We start from the raw sequence: 19,545 nt of genomic DNA on the forward strand, positions 1-19,545 counted from the left end.
GGTCACGTGCCGGCGCTCCCGGTGTCCCGGTGCCGGCCATGCTGCGCCTCGGGCCCTTCGCCGCCGCCGCCGCCCGATGCCTACCGGCGGGGCCCCGCCTCGGGCCGCTGTGCCTCGCTGGGAGCCGAGGCAGCTTCGCCCGGTCCTGGCCGCCGGCCGGTGACCGCGGCCCCCTGTCCCGGCAGGTGCGGGCGGCGGCGGGCGGCGAGCGGCTGCCGGTGCTGAAGACACCCAAGGTAAAGGCGGGGAGCGGGGGTGGCGCCGGCGGGTAGCGGGTGTTCCCCCGCGCCCTTGCCGCTGACGGCCGCTCTCTATCCCGGGCAGGGCACCCGCGACCACCCACCGGCGCAGGCGGCGCTCCGTGACCGGCTCCTGAGCGCCGTGGTGTCCTGCTTCAAGCGGCACGGGGCGGCCGCCATCGACACCCCCGTGCTGGAGCTGCGGGTGAGGCGCGGCGGGAGCTCTCTTCGCCCTCGGTGTGGGGAGCGGACCCGCCCCGGGGGCTGTGGGCCCCCTCTGCTCCCTCCGGTGGGACTGGGGAGCGCCCCTGTCCCCGGGGGCTTCGGGCAGCTTCGGGAGCTCCCTCCGTGGGGCATGGCCGGGTGGGGAGGGCAGCTGGACATTCACTCTTGGTTCTCTTTTTGGGGGGACAGGGAGGTGGACTCAGGTCCGAGGGGGATGGAGGGGGGATGTGTGTACTGCCCGGTTCGTGGGGATCGAGCTCTGTGCCCCAGCTCGGGGGACCCTTCACCCCGGAGCCACCCCGGTCACCGGCCCCTTTGCCCCTCCCAGGAGACGCTGGTGGGGAAGTACGGGGAGGAAGCGAAGCTCATCTACGAGCTGCAGGACCAGGGAGGGGAGCTGCTGGCCCTGCGCTACGACCTCACCGTATCCTGTGCTCCCAAGGGCGTGGTGGCACCCTGAGGGCGTGGTGGCGGACCAAGGTAGCGGCCACCTCTGCCTTGAGGGACCTCTCTTACCCTGGTCTGCCTGCAGGTCCCACTGGGGTGATGGCAGCCCCCTTGGCCATCCCAGCTTGTCTGGCTGTTGTTGTCATGACTCCACACCATCTCACAGCCCGGCCAGGAGGGTCCCTTCCTGCTGTGGGCATGCACCAGTATGCTCCACTGTACTGGTTTTATCTCCTCACACTTAAAGTCCCCAACTCTGCTGTGCCCATCCCACCTTGCTAGTTCCACCTGGAAAGGTGTTTGCTGAAGGTGTACATCCCAGGCCTTCTCAACCTCCCCATCTCAACAAAATCTCTTTCCTTCAATGTCCATATAGCAGTGCCATGCATCGAGTTCCCACTGATCCCACTGTGAGAGGGTGGAATGATGAGAGAGGGTCCTTGTGTATGTGATGTTGTCACACTGTGGGCCTGGAGGAGGAAATGGAGCTGTCCCAGCATTGAGGGAGCTCAGGTGGTTCATTGTACTCATCCTCAGATCTCTCCAGAGGTCATAGAGTTATAGAATATCACAAGTTGAAAGGGATCCCCAAGAATTGTTGAAGTCCAGCTCACGACCCTGCACAGGACACCCCAAGAATCTCACCATGATTGTGAAAAAGTTGGGAAGCGGCTGGCAAAGGGAAGGGGCGATGGGAGGCTTTGAGGTTCAGCTTCTACAGCTCTGGGGATGTCCATGTTCCCATCCTTAACTCCTCGGGCCCAGGTGCCCTTTGCTCGCTACCTGGCCATGAACAAGATCACCAAGATGAAGCGCTACCACGTCGCCAAGGTGTACAGGAGGGACAACCCAGCCACCACCCGGGGCCGCTACCGCGAGTTCTACCAGTGCGTGAGTGTTGTGCTGGCCAGTGCTGCCACCAAGGCCACAAGGCCAGCAGGGTTTTCCCACTCCAGCTGCTGCAGAGCAGCAGGGTGTGCCTGGCTAAGGCCCCCTGGCTCTGCCAGGAGCTCCCATCACTTCTTCTGCCCCCAGGACTTTGACATCGCCGGGCAGTTTGACCCGATGATTCCCGATGCCGAGTGCCTGAAGATCGTGCACGAGATCCTGAGTGACCTGCAGCTTGGGGACTTTGTCATCAAGGTGAGATTGGGCAGGTTCTCTGTGCCTCTGTGCAGTGGTCATTGTTCTGTGGTTTTACACAGTAGCACCTGCTCCCACTCTAAGGCCTGGCCCAGGGTTTGTCCCTCCTCTCTGCCTCCTCATGGTGTATATGCAAAGGCTGGATCTCAGCTTGGACATGCCTTAAGCTGGGAATACCAGGAGTTCTCCTGAGGCTGCAGTCAGCAGAGTTCTCTCCAGGACTAACCACAGTCTTCTGCAGAATTCCAGCAGCTGACTAGATCCATAGAGTGACAGGGTGGTTTTCATACCTCTACATCTTCTCTTCCCGTGGAATTTGGGTGCTGGGGGAAAGGGATGAGGAAATGCCAATAGCTGCAGCTTCCCACACACTAGGAAAAAAAGAATTACATCAGAGGGTGCCCCCAAGGTAAATGTGCCTCTCCCTCCCCCAGGTCAATGACCGTCGGATTCTGAATGGTGTGTTTGCTGTCTGTGGTGTTCCAGAGAGCAAGTTCATACCTGCCTGCACCACCGTGGACAAGCTGGACAAGGTGAGCTTTGGGCTCATGGGGAGACACTTCTGGTCTTGGGATGGATGACTTAGGCTAGGCAGTGTTGTGGCTGTTCTTGTTGAGAAGGGTTTCACAGCAGATGAGATGGGGTCTCTAAAGGATTTGAGGAGTTCTTGGGCCTGGTTAAGAATAAAGCCTGGTGATTTGTTAAAAAATCCTGTGAGAGCGAGAGAGAGGCACGGTTAATGAGATTGCTGAGTGTTGTTCCACACAAGTTGTGCACATGTGGGCTGATGGAGGCAGTGGGTGAGGAGAACGTCCTGCAGCAACTGATGCCATTCTCTGCTCTACAGCTGCCATGGGAAGAAGTGAGGAGTGAGATGGTGGGAGAGAAGGGGCTCTCTCCCGAGGCTGCGGATCACATCGGGGAGTATGTGCAGCTCCACGGTGAGCACCAGGGGGTCGTGCCCTTGGCCTTGTTGTGGGCTGGGGATGGAAGGTGCAGGGCACACACCCGGCTGGCTGGGGCCACCGTGCCGGGTGCTGCTGCCCTGGCACACCTGAGGCATGGCTGGTCCCCGCAGGTGGGCTGGACCTGATCGAGCAGCTTCTCCAGGACCCAAAGCTATCCCAGAACAAGGTGGCCAAGGAAGGGCTGGGGGACATGAAGCTGCTGTTTGAGTACCTGACCCTGTTTGGCATCACAGGGAAGGTGAGGAGGTGTGGGGGCAGGAGGGGGTGCTGCCCTGGTGGGCCCCGAGCAGGCGGTGACGGGGCCGCCCTTGTGCCCTGCAGATCTCCTTCGACCTGAGCCTGGCGCGGGGCCTGGACTATTACACGGGGGTGATCTTTGAGGCTGTGCTGCTGCAGCAGGAGAACGAGCACGGGGAGGAGCCGGTCAGCGTCGGGAGCGTGGCTGGAGGCGGCCGCTATGACGGGCTGGTGGGGATGTTTGATCCCAAGGGCCGGAAGGTGCCCTGTGTGGGGGTCAGCATTGGCATCGAGCGCATCTTCTCCATCCTGGAACAGAGACTGGAGGTAGGTGATGCAGGCAGTGCATTGGGGAAGGCCCTAGGAAGCAAAATATTGTTTATTAGAGGTCTCCAGCTCCACAGTGCTCAAGGGAAAATAATTCTGGGGGAGAGGGTGGCTCTTCCCTTGCCTAAATATTGATGCACAGAAGACAGAGTCTTTTTATGCAGCCTGCTAGGATGCAGGTGTGGGCAGCTGAAGGCAGCATTCCCTAGGAGATGTCAAGGAAATGTTAGAAACAGCCTTGAGCTCTGAGCCTGGCTTTGAGCTTTGTGCCCCTGTCACTATATTCTTGTGTCTTTCCTCTGATGTTTTCTGTCCTGGGGATTCTGAAGCAATGAACTGGGTAACAGCTCTGAACTCACTCTAATAAACACCAGGAAAGCCTCTGTGGAGATTAATCATTCTATGTTTGGTTCCAAGCCTGTGATTCTTTGCAAGTGAAGCTGAGGCAATGTGTTTGTACCTGAAGAATCAAAGGAGACATTGGAAAGCTGTCCAGGAAGTCCCTGAGGAACAGCAGCACACAATTAAGTAGTGTAACACAATTCAGACTCTCTGTGGGGCTCATTAAAGGTGCCCAGGTTGTCACTGACTGAGTTAAGGTCTGGAGATAGATGAGGTGAGCTGTTGTGAGCTGCAGATTCCCACGGAGTCGCTCCCACGAATGTCCCATTGTGTCCCTTCAGGCATCTGGGGAGAAACTTCGAACAACTGAGACCCAGGTGCTGGTGGCTACACCTCAGAAACATCTGCTTGCTGCCAGAATGAAGCTCATCTCCGAGCTCTGGGATGCAGGGATCAAGGTAAAGGAATGACTTGGGCTTGGCAGTGTCACAGGTGAGGGAGGGAGAGCCTGAAGGGAGCTGAAGAACAGCAAGACTCACTCCATTAGTTGTGTGTCTCTCCAAGACCTGGGCCTGTCTGAGATCACAGAGTTATTCAGGTTGAAAAAGACCTCCAAGATCATCAAGTCCAACCTTTAGATCTAGGCAGGCAGAGAAGAGCAGCCCAGAGCAGTGAAGTGATTGCTGCAGGGTTTGGTTTTGGTGCTTTACTGCAGTATCCATCAGAGCGAAGTTGGGTTAGTGATTCACCCTTCCCTTTCCCTCCTAGGCAGAGATGCTGTACAAGAAGGATCCTAAATTGCTGAAGCAGCTGCAGTATTGTGAGGACACAGGGATCCCCCTTGCTGCCATTGTGGGAGAGCAGGAGCTGGCAGATGGAGTCGTCAAGCTGCGAGATGTTGCAACAAGAAAGGAGGTGAGAGTGCCCTTTTACACCAGGTTTTAAAGTACTTCCAAACTCTAGAGATAACTGATAGAGATAACAGCTCTGGGTTTTCCCTCAGTGTTCTTTGGGAGGCCATAGCACAGATCTATTGGGTGACTCCAGAAAACCAGTCACAAACTGCATTGGTATCCTCACTTAGTCCTTAAAAGTGCTCTTCTCTACTGCTGCTCTGTTTGCTTTGTAGGTTGATATCCCCAGAGAAAAGCTTATTGATGAGATCAGGAGAAGGCTGGAGCCCTGAGGACTTCTCTGGCTGGAGCTGCTTGGCAGAACTGCTGCACAACTGGAACCCTCCAGCACCCTCAGCCCCTCGCTGCCAGCTGCGGTCTGGTGACATCCACTGGCCTAAGGCTCATTGCCTCGGCTCAGGCAGTGAGAACTGAGGAGTAAGACGGTTTTAAAAGCTATGGACGGTGCAGTCACCAGGTTAAGATTCTGGTTAGCTTCTCTGAAGGCCAAGTTTGTGGGTTCCTAGTCCTGCAGTCCCTGTACAGCCATTTCTGTTACTGTAGGTGGTGGTGGCACAGATGGATGTGGTGAAGCTCAAGCAGGATCAGGCGGAACTGCAGATTTGGGAGGGGGAATCCGTGGTGTGTTAGGGACTGCCAGCTCAGGGCGAGGAGCAGTGGAAGGGCACCCCCGCCCCTACTGGGGCAGCGGGGGCCGGTCCCGACCCACAGCCGGGCGCTGCCGGCGGGCGCGGAGCTGCGGGAGCGGCCTGGAGCAAGCACGTGTCCCCTCACCGAGGGACACAAGAGCGGCTGGAGCAGCTGCGCAGGCCGGGGCGCGCGTGGAAGCTCTGTATTTTTATATATTAAACACAAACCCAGCCATAAACCCAGACCGCGCCCTCCGCCTTTTGCTTCCCCGCGGTGGCGGCGCTGCGCGTGCGCGGCGGCGGCGCGGGAGTTGCGCAAGCGCGGGCGCAGCCTCGCCATGGCGGAGGAGGCGGCGGTGCGGGCCCAGGCGGAGACCGTGCGGAGGCTCAAACAGGACAAGGCTGATGCTGACGAGGTGCGGGGGCTCCGGTGTTCCCGGGAATGGGTGCGGGGGCTCCGGTGTTCCCGGGAATGGGGTGCTGGGGGAGCAGCAGTACGGCTGGGAGCGGCGGGGAATGAGAACTGGGGCGCCGGCGGCGTTGGGATGGGCAAGAGGGGCTTGGGGGAGCTGGGGGCTCGGCTGGGCTGGGCGGTGGGTGGAGAACTGGGAGTACTGGTGCAGAGGTTACTGGGCTGGGGCTGGCGGCTGGAAGGGTGGGAGTGCAGGGCTGGGAAGTGGAAGGGTTAAGGGTGCAGGAGAGACTCCTGGTGGGAGCCGGTGATAGCGGTGTTACATTGAAGGGAAGGATGTTTGGGAGAGTTAGGATTGGGGAAAACTGCTGGAAACCGCTGGTGCGTGTCACAGCTGCTGGTGGTGGGGATAGGAGTGGGGAGATAGCTGTGGATGGTAATGGAGGTCGTGGGAGTCAGGGAATGGTGGGGGTGTTTGCCTTGCTGAGATAAGGGTGCTTGTATGAAAAGTGGGAAGTGCTGGAGAGGAGCAGGGAGCGTCCCTGTGGTTGCTGAGAAACTGGGAATAGTGGGTGTATTGAGGTTGTGGAGTCCAGGTGCGCTGGGAATGCTGAGGTTGAAGGTACTGGGGAAGGCAGTGGGCTGGGTCTGGTGGGTGGTCTTGTCCCCAGCTCCCTCCTTGCTCCATCCCCAGATTGCAAAGGAAGTGGCAAAGCTGCTCGAGATGAAGGCACAGCTGGGGACAGATGAAGGGAAACAAAAGTTTGTGCTGAAGACCCCGAAGGTAACTCCCCTCTCCTGTGCCCTGTGCATGCATGTCCTCCCCCAGACACACAGCCAGCAGCCCCCACACATTGGTGAGCCAAAGTCCAGCGCGGCCACACCTGTCTTTGTTTAAATTTCTGGTTCCACTTTCACTTATAGCAGCAAGGGGGAGAGGGATGAGAACATTTCCTGACAGCATTCAACTCAGATACTCACCACCTTAGAGACTTCTGGGTGCTTCTGTTGCATTCCAACCACTGCTGGTGTGGTCAGGAAATTCCCTTCTAAACAAGCTTTATTGTAGCTGCCCAGTGGGAGAGGGCTCATTTCTGCCCTTAGTCTGAGGGGCTCATTTACTGAACAGGTCTGGCCAGCTGCTGGAATTTCTGTGTCCTCTTGTGGAAGGACCCTTTCTTTACAAGTAGTTTTTCAGCCTCCAGGTCCCTAAGAATGGTGTCCATAATGCAATTTCTGCTGAAATACTTGGTAACCTGAATATTTCATCACTGGCAGTTGATTGGAGACCACCTGCTTCCATGCTGTGGTGTGGAGACAGTTATCAATCTGTTCACAAACAAAGCAGGCTCTGGTGATGCCACTGACATAGGAAATCATAGACACATGGAGTGGTTTGGGTTGGAAAGACCTTAAAGCTCATCCCTGCCATGGGCAGGGACAACTTCCACTATCCCAGGTTGCTCCATGCCCTATCCTGCCTGGCCTGGGACACTGCCAGGGATGGAGCTTCCCAGCTTCTCTGGGCAACCTCACAGGGAAGAATTTATTCCCAATGTTTAAAAGTCTCAAAACTTGTCCATTTCCTTTATGATATGTTTTGTTGAAGGTAATTGTGGTGTGATGCCTGGAAAGTGGAAGGGTATTTCACTGTTTAAAAGTGTGGAGAAGGGGATTTTGCAGCCCTGTTGAGTGCCAGAGAAACTCAGTTGGGTTTCCAGCCCATCTCAGGCTTGTCAATGGCAGCTGAAGGCCATCTGAGTGATCTGTGGGTGTGAGCGCTTCCTCCTGCCTAACTGGTTTTATAAAGTGGATTTTTATGTTGCTGGGAGCATAAAGGTGGTCATTGAAATAATTCAGTGGTCCTTGACACCAAAGAAATGGAAAGGGTGCGTGGCCCTGTGAATTGTAGACAGACATTTCACAAGCGTTGCATTTTGAATGATGAGTTTTCTCTGTGTTTGGAAATTGCAGAGCTGATGGTTGTTGCACAGTTTCAGAGCATGTCTGTCCTCTGTTTCCACCTTTGGGGTGCCTCACTGGGCAGGGATCTGGCTAATAGTTCTGAATCAGAGCTGAGGACAGGTCCTGGTTGCACTGTCAGGCTCGAAAGCACTGAACTCTGACTGCTGGATCTGTTTTATCTCCTTTGTTTCCTGTACTGTGAAACTCCTGGCTTAGGTTCTGCTCTGCAGACCATGGCAGACTCTGTCTGAGCTGTGTCCTGATGTTTTCCAATGTTTTTAGTGCTGTTTACCAATACCTGGTGTCTGGATCTGGTCTCTCTGGCTTTGTTAGCAATATGGCAGCTTCTTCATACTGCCTCTGGCATCTTTCTCATGTCATGCCTCTAACCCAAAGTATCCTTTGCTCCTTTTCTTCCCTCATCCCAGGGCACGCGGGATTTCGGCCCCAAGGAAATGGCCATCCGTGAGAGGGCCTTCAAAGCCATCATCTCGTGCTTCAAGCGCCACGGGGCCGAAGTCATCGACACACCGGTGTTCGAGCTCAAGGTGGGTGAGGACACAGCAGGTTGGCTGAGCTGCTGAGGATCCTGCTGCTCAGAGTGTTGAGGGTTGAGTTTCCTTCTTCCCTTCCTAGGCATTCTCCCTTTCTCTCCTTGTTTTCTGTGTGCTCTAGGGCTGATCCCCTGTCACTGAAGATGCTGTTTGTTTGTGTGTTGTTTTGTTGTAGGAGACACTGACAGGGAAATATGGTGAAGACTCGAAGCTCATCTATGATCTAAAGGATCAGGGAGGAGAGCTGCTGTCCCTACGCTATGACCTGACAGTATCCTGCCACAGCTGGTGCCGAGGGGCCTTTGCAGTCCTCCTTTTGGGAGGACTTACTGTTCTGAGGGGGAGGAGGGACCCCAAACTGACAGGGAGAGCACAAGCAGGCAGTGTGGTTCAGTGGGTGCAGAACCCTTGCTCAGTTATTTACTGTGCATTGCTTCTGTTTGGTGAAGGAATGCTTAGAATCGTGGAATATCCTGGGTTGGAAGTGACCCCAAGGATCATTAAGTCCAGCTCCTGACCCTGCACAGAACACTCCAGCCAAGTGCCTGAGAGCATTTTCCAAATGCTCCTTTAGCTCTCTCAGGTCTGGTGCCATGACCATGTCTTTGGGGAGCCTGTGCCCGTGCCCAACGACCCTCTGGGGGAAGAACCTTTCCCTGACATCCAGCCTGACCCTCCCCTGACACAGCTTCATTCTCCATGTGTGTGGAAGTACAGAAGATCTGTCCTGAGTGTGGTTTCTCCCAAGCAGGGTTCCCAGAGCAGACTGCTGCATTGCACAGCCCACATGACACTGAGATCCAGCCTAAGGTGCTGCTGGAAGAAGCCTGAAGGGACACTTGGAGGCAGCGTGTGGGGACCTTGGGGAGCTGTGATAAGTCCAGCTGTCTCTTAGCAGTCCTTTGCCCCCAGGGTGCTGGTGGGAGACAGTGAGGACCCAGTGCTGCCTGTGACTGATATCTGGGGGGATGATCCCTTCTTGTTGCCATCCTTAACTCTGTCTCAGGTGCCCTTTGCTCGCTATCTGGCCATGAACAAGATCACCAACATCAAGCGCTACCACATTGCCAAGGTGTACAGGAGGGACAACCCGGCCATGACCAGGGGCCGCTACCGCGAGTTCTACCAGTGTGTGAGTTTGGCTGTGGGCAAGGACCCTGCTGGGACAGGCTCTGGGCTGGGCAGCGCCTGTGGTCACGTAGCACTGTCAAAGTAACACCTGTGTTACCCTTCCCTGTGTCTGTGGAAAGCTCTGAAGGATCCACTAATCTTCTCCTTAGTGTGTCCTTATGAGTGTGAAAAACAACTGGAGAGTGGAGAGTGGGTGTGTGACAGCTGTGACACGGTGCTGGTGTGGTGTGGAACTTTGTCATAGAGCCCCCAGGTGGTATCACCTCCTTTGCACTGTATGGGAGGGCAGCTCCTTGCTCCATCCTACAGTGCTTGCTGGATGGGAGGTGGGGAAGAATTTCCTTCTGATCCCAAATCTGGCAACAGTTGAGCTCTGGGTGTGTTAGCAGGACATACCAACCAGGCCAATCAGTAGCACACGGTACTTCCCTTCCATGTTTAGTCAATTTTCATTTCAAAAGGAAAGGAAAACCCAGAGGCCAAATTACAGAACAAGTAACAAAGCAATTTCCTTCGTGGCTTTCTCGTGGTAGCCCTAAGGAGCAGCTTTGCTCGGCTCTACTGACGCAGGCCCTAGGGACTCATATTGCAAACAATTCCTTTTGTTTGAGAATATTCCTACTTCATTATACAACCCCTGGGAATACCTTCCAGGTATTTGGCTTGGTGGTTCCTGTTTCCAGATGACTTGGGGTCTCATCAACCTGTCTCATCTACTCCAAGAACTCACTCCTAGGATAGCTAGAAATGGTCTTCTAATATCCAGGCTAAATTTATTTGTACCTGCTTCTTTCCTTCCTCTCGTTTAAAGAGTTCAGCTCTCAAAATAGTAGTTATCATGCCTTGATACGTATTCTTCCCCTTTCCTAGGTAAACATTTGGGAAATGTTTAGAGAAATCTTCCCCTCCTTAGACCATATAAATCAAGTTCTGTTACCTTTGTTACCTTCTCTCCTTGGATATATTTTCATTCTTTTCTCAGCCTAGGACCCTTTCCTACAGCTTTTCTTCAAAATAATTCACCAGCCCCTGTTTTTTTTTTCAGTGACATTTCATCTGTGCCATTTGCAGTGATATCGGCACTTTCCTGACTTCCTGTACACTTCCTGTACTTCCTCACCCAACTTTCCCAGGGATTGCATCAGCCCTTTTTGCATTCAGCTGATGAGGAATTAACTATGTGATCCCATCTCTTCCTCCAATGCCCCAGTTTATTTTGAGACCTTGGTGAAGCCCTGTTGAAATATATCCACTTAATGAAAATTATTCTTGAACCCAAAATCTCACTGAAGACTTTGCATTTGGGGATTCCTAAACAGGAGCTGAAGAAGGGCTCTCTTGTTGCTTCTGTGTTTTATTTCTCTCTGAACACTGAAGTTATTTCCAGTCATGGGATACCAGCCTATTAAAGCATCTTGATGTTGGGCTTTGGTTCTTCTAAGTGCTAGTTCATCTAGTGATCTCTGGTGGGGACCATTCAAGGTTCCTGATTGCTTTTTCTGTCTTAGGAGTTGAAACTCCGGGTTTACTTTTCTTGCCTTCCCTAATCATTAACTTGATTGGCATGTGTATTAAAAATGCATCCTAAGAATCAAGGTGAAACATTTGGCATTTAAATCATAGCAAATGAGAAGTAATTTTCCTCCTCTTTCTGGTTTCTTTGTTCTATTTGTTTACTGCTGCTCCTCCTTTTTGTTGTTTTTTGAGGATCTGTGTTTCAGAGTGTCACACAGCAACTGCAGTGTACAAACTCTTTGAAATGCAGTGGACATGAGAGCACTGCTGCCTTCCATGGCAGAGGTCCTAACCCACATCCTGTCCCTTCTGGGTTGAATCTGTAAGGGATAGTGGTGCCTCACATCCCAGTTCTGTTGGGTTGTGTATACAAACTACTCTTTCCAGCAGATGAAGCTGTTTTTCTGCAGCCATGCTGTGGTGCTAAATTGCTCACTGCCTTTTCCTCTGCCCCCAGGACTTTGACATCGCCGGGCAGTTTGACCCGATGATTCCCGATGCTGAGTGCCTGAAGATCGTGCACGAGATCCTGAGTGACCTGCAGCTCGGGGACTTTGTCATCAAGGTGAGATTGGGCAGGTTCTCTGTGCCTCTGTGCAGTGGTCATTGTTCTGTGGTTTTACACAGTAGCACCTGCTCCCACTCCAAGGCCTGGCCCAGAGTTTGTCCCTCCTCTCTGCGTGGAAGCAAACATGCTTCCCCTTTGTTAAAGATTGGACCTCCACTTGGATTTGCTTTGAGCTGGGAATGACAGGAGTTTTCCTGAGGCTGCAACTGACAGTGTTCTCTCCAGAACTAACCACGGTCCCTTGCAAAATTCCAGCAGCCAGCTAGAATGATAGAATGGTCTGGGCTGGAAGGGACCTTAAATATAATCCAGTTCCATTACCCTGCTGTGGGCAGGGTCACTTTCCACTATCCCAGGTTGCTCCAAGCCCTGTCCAGCCTGGTCCTGAACACTTGCAGGAGTGGGGCAGTCATAGCTTCTCTGGACAACCTGTGCCAGGGCCTCACCACTTCTATAATAAAAAATTTCTTCCCAATATCTATCTAGGCAGGTGATTGTCATATTCACTGCCTGCAGTAAAACAGGCTCTGGTCCAGAATTCCTGCCCTTATCCCAGCAGGGGCATCTGCTCTGTGTGTGGTGTTGTCTGCAGACTCCTGCCTTTCCACCAAGTCCTTTTTGGAGCTGAAGCATTTTCTAGACCAAGAGTTGTGCCCTACTGTAGGCTGAGCTTGCTATTTGCTTCTAGACACCTCTGCTCCCTTGGGATGGCAGCAAATGGTGCTTGATGTGTAGGTGAGGCAGGATGGGAAGGGTGCACAGGTGAAGTAGAGCAATGGGTAGGAGTGCTGGATGCACAGGAGGGCAGTGGGATCTATGAGGGACCTGGAGTTGGGCCATTCCTGGGCACTGCAGGCTGGATGTTGTGTTCCTGTTGCAGCCCCATGGAGCAGGGGCCAGGTACTTCCTCCTGAACCTGTCTGGGGTGAGATGAAGGGACTGGGTGTTTGGGCAGTGGTGAAAGTGGTGCCTTTGAGGGTGAAGATGCTCCTGCAGTGGGGAGCAACAGAATAACCTGCCTGTGGTTATTCTTGTCTCCCACAAGAAACTTTTTGGTTCATGTTGATGCTGGAGGATTCCAAATTCCTGTGAAGTTTCTTTGTTCCTAACTAATTGTAGACATTCTCACTACCCATGGAAATGTTGAATCCAGCTGAGCCTTTGACCTTAATTGTGTACTTATAGAGCATAATTAAGCTATAGAATTCACGATACTATCATTAAAAAAATAAATCCTCCTTGAGGATTAAACATAACGAGATGTCCCTTTTCTCTTCTGCTGGTAGTGTAGGGTAATACTCTGAATTCATCTCCTTGGCTCTGGTCTGTTCCTGAGCTGTTTTTACATGTCCACATGAGGGGACTCATAGGCCCTGATGTTTTGGTTTTTTTTTTTTTTCTTTCTCTGTTGAGTGGAGGTGTCTGTGGCTCTAGAAGGAAATGTGATGGCTCTGCCCAGGCTTGGTAGATGTCAGTTGTGCTATTTGGTCTGCTCTAGGAAGCTCAGCTCCCCAAGAATGGGAAATAGAAATTTAAAATAGCAAAAAAAAAAAAACAAAAACTCTTGACAGATGTCTCCTGTATTCTCTTCCATGCTTAAAACTACAGGGGAATGAAGCAGGACATGGCTGAAGCATCTGCTTGAGTTTGTAATTCCTGATGTGCTGCTCCCTTTCTCCAGGTCAACGACCGGCGCATCCTTGATGGGATGTTTGCAGTTTGTGGGGTCCCGGACAGCAAATTCCGAACCATCTGCTCCAGCGTTGACAAACTGGATAAGGTATGGGCTGGGGCCCCAGGCTGTATCTGCTACTGCTGGAGTCTCAGTGAATGAACCATGGTCCATGAGAATTGGCCAGAAAATGCTGATAAGCATCCAGTTGTTCCCACCTTTCCCTGGAGGGGATACATGCAGGGCACAGCATTCACATAGGAAGAGTGGATCCTCTGTTTTGTTATCCACTATCCCATGAGGTGCTGATAAAAGGAAAGGTGGGAGGGGAAAAAGGTTCTTCACATAGGAAGTTCAATATCCCAAATCTTCAGCTGCTCAAGGTGTTGCTGCTTATGAACCAGGCTCATGAAAACCTGCACCAAATTAGGCTAGGGCATGTTAGAAACAGCAGCTTGTGTCTCATCCCATGTGGTCATGGTTCTTTGTTGAAGGGTGAACTGCCTTTTCCTGTGAGGGACTCATCAGATAGTCAAATGAAGGCAACTGCAGGAGGTCTCACTCACAGTCCTGTTAGCAGAGATCCATTGCAGAGCCATGACCAGAGTTTGGGGTCTGGGGCTGTGTATGTGTGGAAAAGCAATGGGAAGGGAGCATTGGGCTTCTTTCTGATGGGATCATTTCCTTGTGATTTATCTCAGTGCAGCTGAATGTGATCAAGACTCTGGTTCTCTGACTCATGGTCAGTGGGAAAATGGCAGCGTATTATGCTTTACATTGGGTTTTTTCCATTACCCAACCAATAGCTCACACCTTTCCAGGTGATTCCATGACCAGCAACACTTTCCTGAGTGGTATTTATGACTAAGTACCTAACCAGGGAAACCACAGCAGCAAGATGGGTCTCAGACTTGGTGGTTATACAGTGCTGATACTTGATTCTGGCTAGAAATCAAACTAAAGGTATTTTTATAGGGTTGAGGTACAAACAGGCTGTGCAGAGGTACAAGAAATGGAGTTTTGCATACGTGACTGTGCTCTGAGAGCTGCTACTTCTCTCATGCACCTTCTAACCATGATGATGGGATTCTGCCATGCAGAGGAGAGCCCGTGTCCCTGGTCCAGTGGCAGGTGCTCTTCTCTCCCCTCACAGGTGCCATGGGAAGAAGTGAGGAGTGAGATGGTGGGAGAGAAGGGGCTCTCTCCCGAGGCTGCGGATCACATCGGGGAGTATGTGCAGCTCCACGGTGAGCACCAGGGGGTCGTGCCCTTGGCCTTGTTGTGGGCTGGGGATGGAAGGTGCAGGGCACACACCCGGCTGGCCGGGGCCACCGTGCCGGGTGCTGCTGCCCTGGCACACCTGAGGCATGGCTGGTCCCCGCAGGTGGGCTGGACCTGATCGAGCAGCTTCTCCAGGACCCAAAGCTATCCCAGAACAAGGTGGCCAAGGAAGGGCTGGGGGACATGAAGCTGCTGTTTGAGTACCTGACCCTGTTTGGCATCACAGGGAAGGTGAGGAGGTGTGGGGGCAGGAGGGGGTGCTGCCCTGGTGGGCCCCGAGCAGGCGGTGACGGGGCCGCCCTTGTGCCCTGCAGATCTCCTTCGACCTGAGCCTGGCGCGGGGCCTGGACTATTACACGGGGGTGATCTTTGAGGCTGTGCTGCTGCAGCAGGAGAACGAGCGCGGGGAGGAGCCGGTCAGCGTCGGGAGCGTGGCTGGAGGCGGCCGCTATGACGGGCTGGTGGGGATGTTTGATCCCAAGGGCCGGAAGGTGCCCTGTGTGGGGGTCAGCATTGGCATCGAGCGCATCTTCTCCATCCTGGAACAGAGACTGGAGGTAGGTGCCTTTGGTGCTCAGCTCAGCATGGTTAATCCCCCACTCCAGCAGATGCTGAAGTGAGTGTTCTTTGCCCCAGCCTTTGGGGAAGCCAGCCAGGCCTCTGCTGTGCTCTGCACCACGAGTCAGAACCAGGATATAACCTCCAATTCTCTCTGGCCTGGTGGATGCTATCTGAGGCTCCCACTGAAGACAAGACCCTTCTTCCCACAGCCCTCAGACATGGCTTCTCCAGCTGCAGCTGGTGGGGGCACTTTAATCCTCAGCACAGGCAGGTACCTTAGTGTTCCCCACTGCATTAGGCATCCACATGAGCCCACATCCTCCTTGCTGAGGCAGCATTGTTCTGCAAGGGAGGCAGCAGCCTCACACATCTTTGTCCTGCCTGTGGCACTACAGAGACCAGACAGGTATCACATGTTCCAGGGCAGGAACTGCAGTGCCTCTAGGGGTTTCCCAGATAGCTTTTTCCTCTTCCCTCTTCTCAAAGTTGTTCTGTTCTTCATCCCAATCAATGTGTGTTAAATAGGTCTTTGTAAGCTCCTAAAATGGGCTACATGTTCCCCTCCCCCAGAAGTCTGGTGTTAGTTCTCTCTTGGCAGCCAGACACAACTGGAATTTCTAAATAGAAACTGAATTCCTCCCCCACCTCCAGTGCTGGCCAGGTTTGTTCCTTTGCAGGTGACCTTTTAAAGGCTTCTCCCTTCAGCAAGGCAGCAGGGAAATGCCACATGGAGTATCCAACATCTGCCACAGGGGCTGGTGGAGCATTCAGCTTGCTGCTGTTTAACCCATAGTTAGAATCTCGGCTGTAGAATAGGCAGCTGCCTGTGTCCACTTTCTCCTGGGTGTGTTGCTTCTGAGCTGCTTGGAGCAGATATTTAAGAGGCCCTTGGGCATGGAGAAACTGGAGGGAGGTTGTGTTAAGCACGTATCATGGACAATTGATTCCGCTCTAGGATGGGATCTGTGGGATCTCTCTGAGTTAAGGCTGTTGTTGATCCATCTGAGCCCAGTCCTCTTCAGTGCTAGACTGATGGAGCTGAGTGCTGACCCATCCTGCTCACAGAATCTCAGGCATCTTGGTATGTCTGTGGCATCTTCTGGGTCCTGTCCCCTCTCTAGGCCTCTGAGGAAAAGATCAGGACAACGGAGACACAGGTGCTGGTGGCCTCTGCCCAAAAGAAGCTCCTTGAAGAGCGACTGAAGCTCATCTCCGAACTGTGGGATGCTGGAATCAAGGTATGACTGGGTGATGGCAAAGTCAAGAGCTGCCTGGTTCACTCTCTGGGAATGGACCAGATCTGGCTTTGCTTTGGGAAGGAGTTACAGGGAGCAGGTGAGGAGCAGACTGCCTTCCTGAACAGAGCCTTCCTCTTCTCAGTGTCCCAAATCATGGGCTCTCCAGGAAGGGCTGGGCAGCAGGATTGCTTAGCCCTATAACTGCAAGGCCTTGTTGAACCTGATGCCCAGCCCTCTCCAGGAGTCCATCCTGTCCCCACCACACAACCTCACGCTCACCAGACTGGCCCAGCAGTGCCTGGTTGAAGGGGTCTAGTGAAACATGCCAGTTTGATGATTTGTGCTCTGGCTTTCTCCCAGGCAGAGATGCTGTACAAGAAGAACCCCAAGCTCCTGAATCAGCTGCAGTACTGTGAGGAGACAGGCATCCCTCTTGTTGCCATTGTGGGTGAGCAGGAGCTCAAAGATGGAGTCGTCAAGCTGCGGATCGTGGCGACCCGGGAGGAGGTATGGCCTGTGGCATGGTGGGTTGGCTATGTGACCCTTCAGCCCAGCTCAAACCAGCCCTCCAGACCCAGTGCTGTTTCCAGCAAGTTTGTAACACCCCATATTCCTGTTCCTCGCCCTGTGCAGCTTCCTGGAGTCATGAAGTGCTGTTGTGTCCAGCTCTGGGGAGTTTGCTACCACGTGGCCTCCCTGAACTCCTCAGTTCAGGAGCCTGGAGTGCCTGGCACTCAGGCACCTCCCGAGTGCCTTCTCAGTGGCACTCTTGGAATGAGTGAGACTGAACAGAACTTGGTTAACCCTGAACTGCAGAGCTGCTCTGTGCCTGTTAACCTCAGGACAGATTCCCAAAACAGGCAGCACTGGAATCAGTGCACAGGACACTGGCTAAGATCACTGCATAGATCAGTAACTTAGGAACTTACACGAAGGTGTGGGAAGAGCATCTTTCTCACAACCATTATGCAGGAGAGGGTTTATTGGGGTTGCTGGCGTGTGCCTGCTCTTACAGGTTCAGCTCTGTGGCTGCTGCATCCCTGTAGAGAGACTGGTGACAAATTGGTGTGACCTCCTGAGACACAGGGCCACAACTGTGGTGACGTGTCAAGCTGCTGGAGTTGTATTGAAGCAACTTTTTGCTCCCCCTGTGTAGGTGAATGTTCGCAGGGAGAGCCTGGTGGAGGAGATCAGGATACGAACGAGTCAGTGTTAACTCCTTTGGACGCACACACTCCTTTGCTGGATTCCAGCTGACAGATCTCCTTCCGTAAATGCCTTCAGCAGGCTGTGCAGCAGTGGGTGGGTGTCGGGGTGACTTGGAAAGCTGTATTTATTCTTGTCTTAAGCCCTTCCTTCCCCGGTGGGAGCCAAGAGGCTGCGCTGACTCCTGCAGTGCCCTGGCTCTTGAGAATGTTGCTAGAAAGAAGTGGCTCTGGCAGATGCTGGCCACACGTCTGCCACAGCAACCCATGGAGCCCCATGTTGGCAGCAGATCCCGGGGGTTTGGCTGCAGCTTCTTGTTCCCGTCGCTTTGAATAACCATCCCGGCCCATCTCCATGCCCTGGCTGCAGGGGCTGACCTTATCCCCAGCAAAATGTAATGGCGCTGCTCCCAGAAACATAATAAATCTCTCTGTCCCCTGCTGTGACTCCTGTCTCTGCTTGCTGCCCGGGGCAGGGATTTGCTCACCTGCCTCGTTAAGCCGAAGCTGTTCTTTAAAGGTCACTGTGGATGTTTCTGCAGCCATAATGCTTCCTCCTCCCTCTGGATGCCCCTGGTGCTGCCAACCGCTGTGCCAGGTGCAGAGCCAAGCCCACACAGCCACGAGGGGCTCCAGGAGCGACCTCCCCGTCAGGGTGTGGCAGAACCCCCACTCTGCTGTGGGTGGCTCAGGGTCCCCCCCAGACCCTTTCGCTGCTGCGCCACACATTTTGCCTGATGTCCCCAAAACAGGTCAGTTTTTAAACCTGTGGCTCCTTAAACAAGGGTTAGACATGAATAAAGAAACAATACATCTTTTCTGTGCATAAAAGGATGAGACATGGGAGTGGCAGAGAAAGCACGGTAAGAAAGGGCTAGGAAAAGGTAGAACAAGGAGGCAGAACAAGGCAAGGGAAGGAAAATTAAGGCAAGGAAGGGATATGCAGGGCCTCCCTTGCCCCGTGCGCCGATGGGAGCTCCGTGAGGGGCTCTGAGGGCGCCCTGGGCACGGCGCTGCGCCCGCCGCCTCCGCTCGGCTCCGCGCCGCCGCACTGCCACCAGCGCTTACCTGCGCGGCCCGGCCCAGCCAATCACAGCCAAAGGGCATGCCGGCCCAGCCAATCACAGCCAATGGGCATGCCCGGCCCAGCCAATCACAGCCACAGGGCATGCCCGGCCCAGCCAATCCCGGCCCGCCTGTTCCCTGAGCTCTCCCCTCAGGCCCTGCCTCCGCCGCTCCGGGAGCCGGTCGCGCCCGCTCCCCGCTGTCCCCTCCTTCACCGGGGAGAACTCTCAGCCGAAGCCCGAACGGGGAGCCCCCGCCGGCCCTTCCCGGGCTCCAGAAGCACCTGCCGCGGGCTGCGGAGCGAGGCCGCGCCTCCGCCATCTCCCGGAGCGGCGCCTCAAGCGAATGGGGGGGCGGGGCCGGGCTGAGGGGCCGGGCCGGGCTGAGCGGGCAGAGCTCGGCGGGACGGAGGCCGGGTTGAAAGGGCGGCTGTGATTGGACGTGACGGAGAAAGGCGGGCCGGGATTGGCGGGGCCGGGCGCTGCCTCCCTCCGGGTGGGCGGGGCTTGGAGTCTGTGGGGAGCGGCCGTGGCGAGCCGGGGGTGCTCGGGCGGAGCGGCGAGGGCCGGAGAGCGAGGCCGGGAGCGCTTCCCGTGGGTCCGGGTAGCTCCAGGCGAGGCCAGGAAGGGTCAGATAAACAAGGCACGGAACAGGCTGGCAAGGGAGGGAAATCCACGGAAGGGAAGGGAAGGGAAGGGAAGGGAAGGGAAGGGAAGGGAAGGGAAGGGAAGGGAAGGGAAGGGAAGGGAAGGGAAGGGAAGGGAAGGGAAGGGAAGGGAAGGGAAGGGAAGGGAAGGGAAGGGAAGGGAAGGGAAGGGAAGGGAAGGGAAGGGAGAGCTTTGTAAGGCACGGCAAGGGAGGGGCAGGGAGGAGAAGGCAGGTGAGGCATAATCGATGGAGGGACACG

General features: G+C 54.4%; 2 protein-coding genes across 2 annotated transcripts; both read left to right on the forward strand.

Moving 5' to 3' along the window:
* The first annotated feature begins 23 nt into the window (after positions 1-23).
* On the forward strand, positions 24-5,517 carry LOC128795924 (histidine--tRNA ligase, cytoplasmic-like). Its single transcript, XM_053957044.1, has 12 exons — positions 24-236; positions 325-444; positions 793-888; positions 1,677-1,802; positions 1,947-2,054; positions 2,489-2,587; positions 2,902-2,995; positions 3,133-3,260; positions 3,344-3,586; positions 4,270-4,386; positions 4,697-4,843; positions 5,058-5,517. The coding sequence occupies exons 1-12, from the start codon at positions 39-41 to the stop codon at positions 5,112-5,114; spliced, it is 1,533 nt and encodes a 510-aa protein (XP_053813019.1). The 5' UTR covers positions 24-38; the 3' UTR covers positions 5,115-5,517.
* Positions 5,511-18,020, forward strand: LOC128795925 (histidine--tRNA ligase, cytoplasmic). Its single transcript, XM_053957045.1, has 13 exons — positions 5,511-5,887; positions 6,578-6,667; positions 8,277-8,396; positions 8,578-8,673; positions 9,409-9,534; positions 11,506-11,613; positions 13,298-13,396; positions 14,442-14,535; positions 14,673-14,800; positions 14,884-15,126; positions 16,252-16,368; positions 16,729-16,875; positions 17,525-18,020. Exons 1-13 carry the CDS (start codon positions 5,810-5,812, stop codon positions 17,582-17,584), a joined length of 1,506 nt encoding a protein of 501 aa, XP_053813020.1. The 5' UTR covers positions 5,511-5,809; the 3' UTR covers positions 17,585-18,020.
* Positions 18,021-19,545: the final 1,525 nt, after the last annotated feature.

Source organism: Vidua chalybeata, chromosome 15 (genome assembly GCF_026979565.1).
Source record: "Vidua chalybeata isolate OUT-0048 chromosome 15, bVidCha1 merged haplotype, whole genome shotgun sequence".
NCBI lineage: Eukaryota > Metazoa > Chordata > Aves > Passeriformes > Viduidae > Vidua > Vidua chalybeata.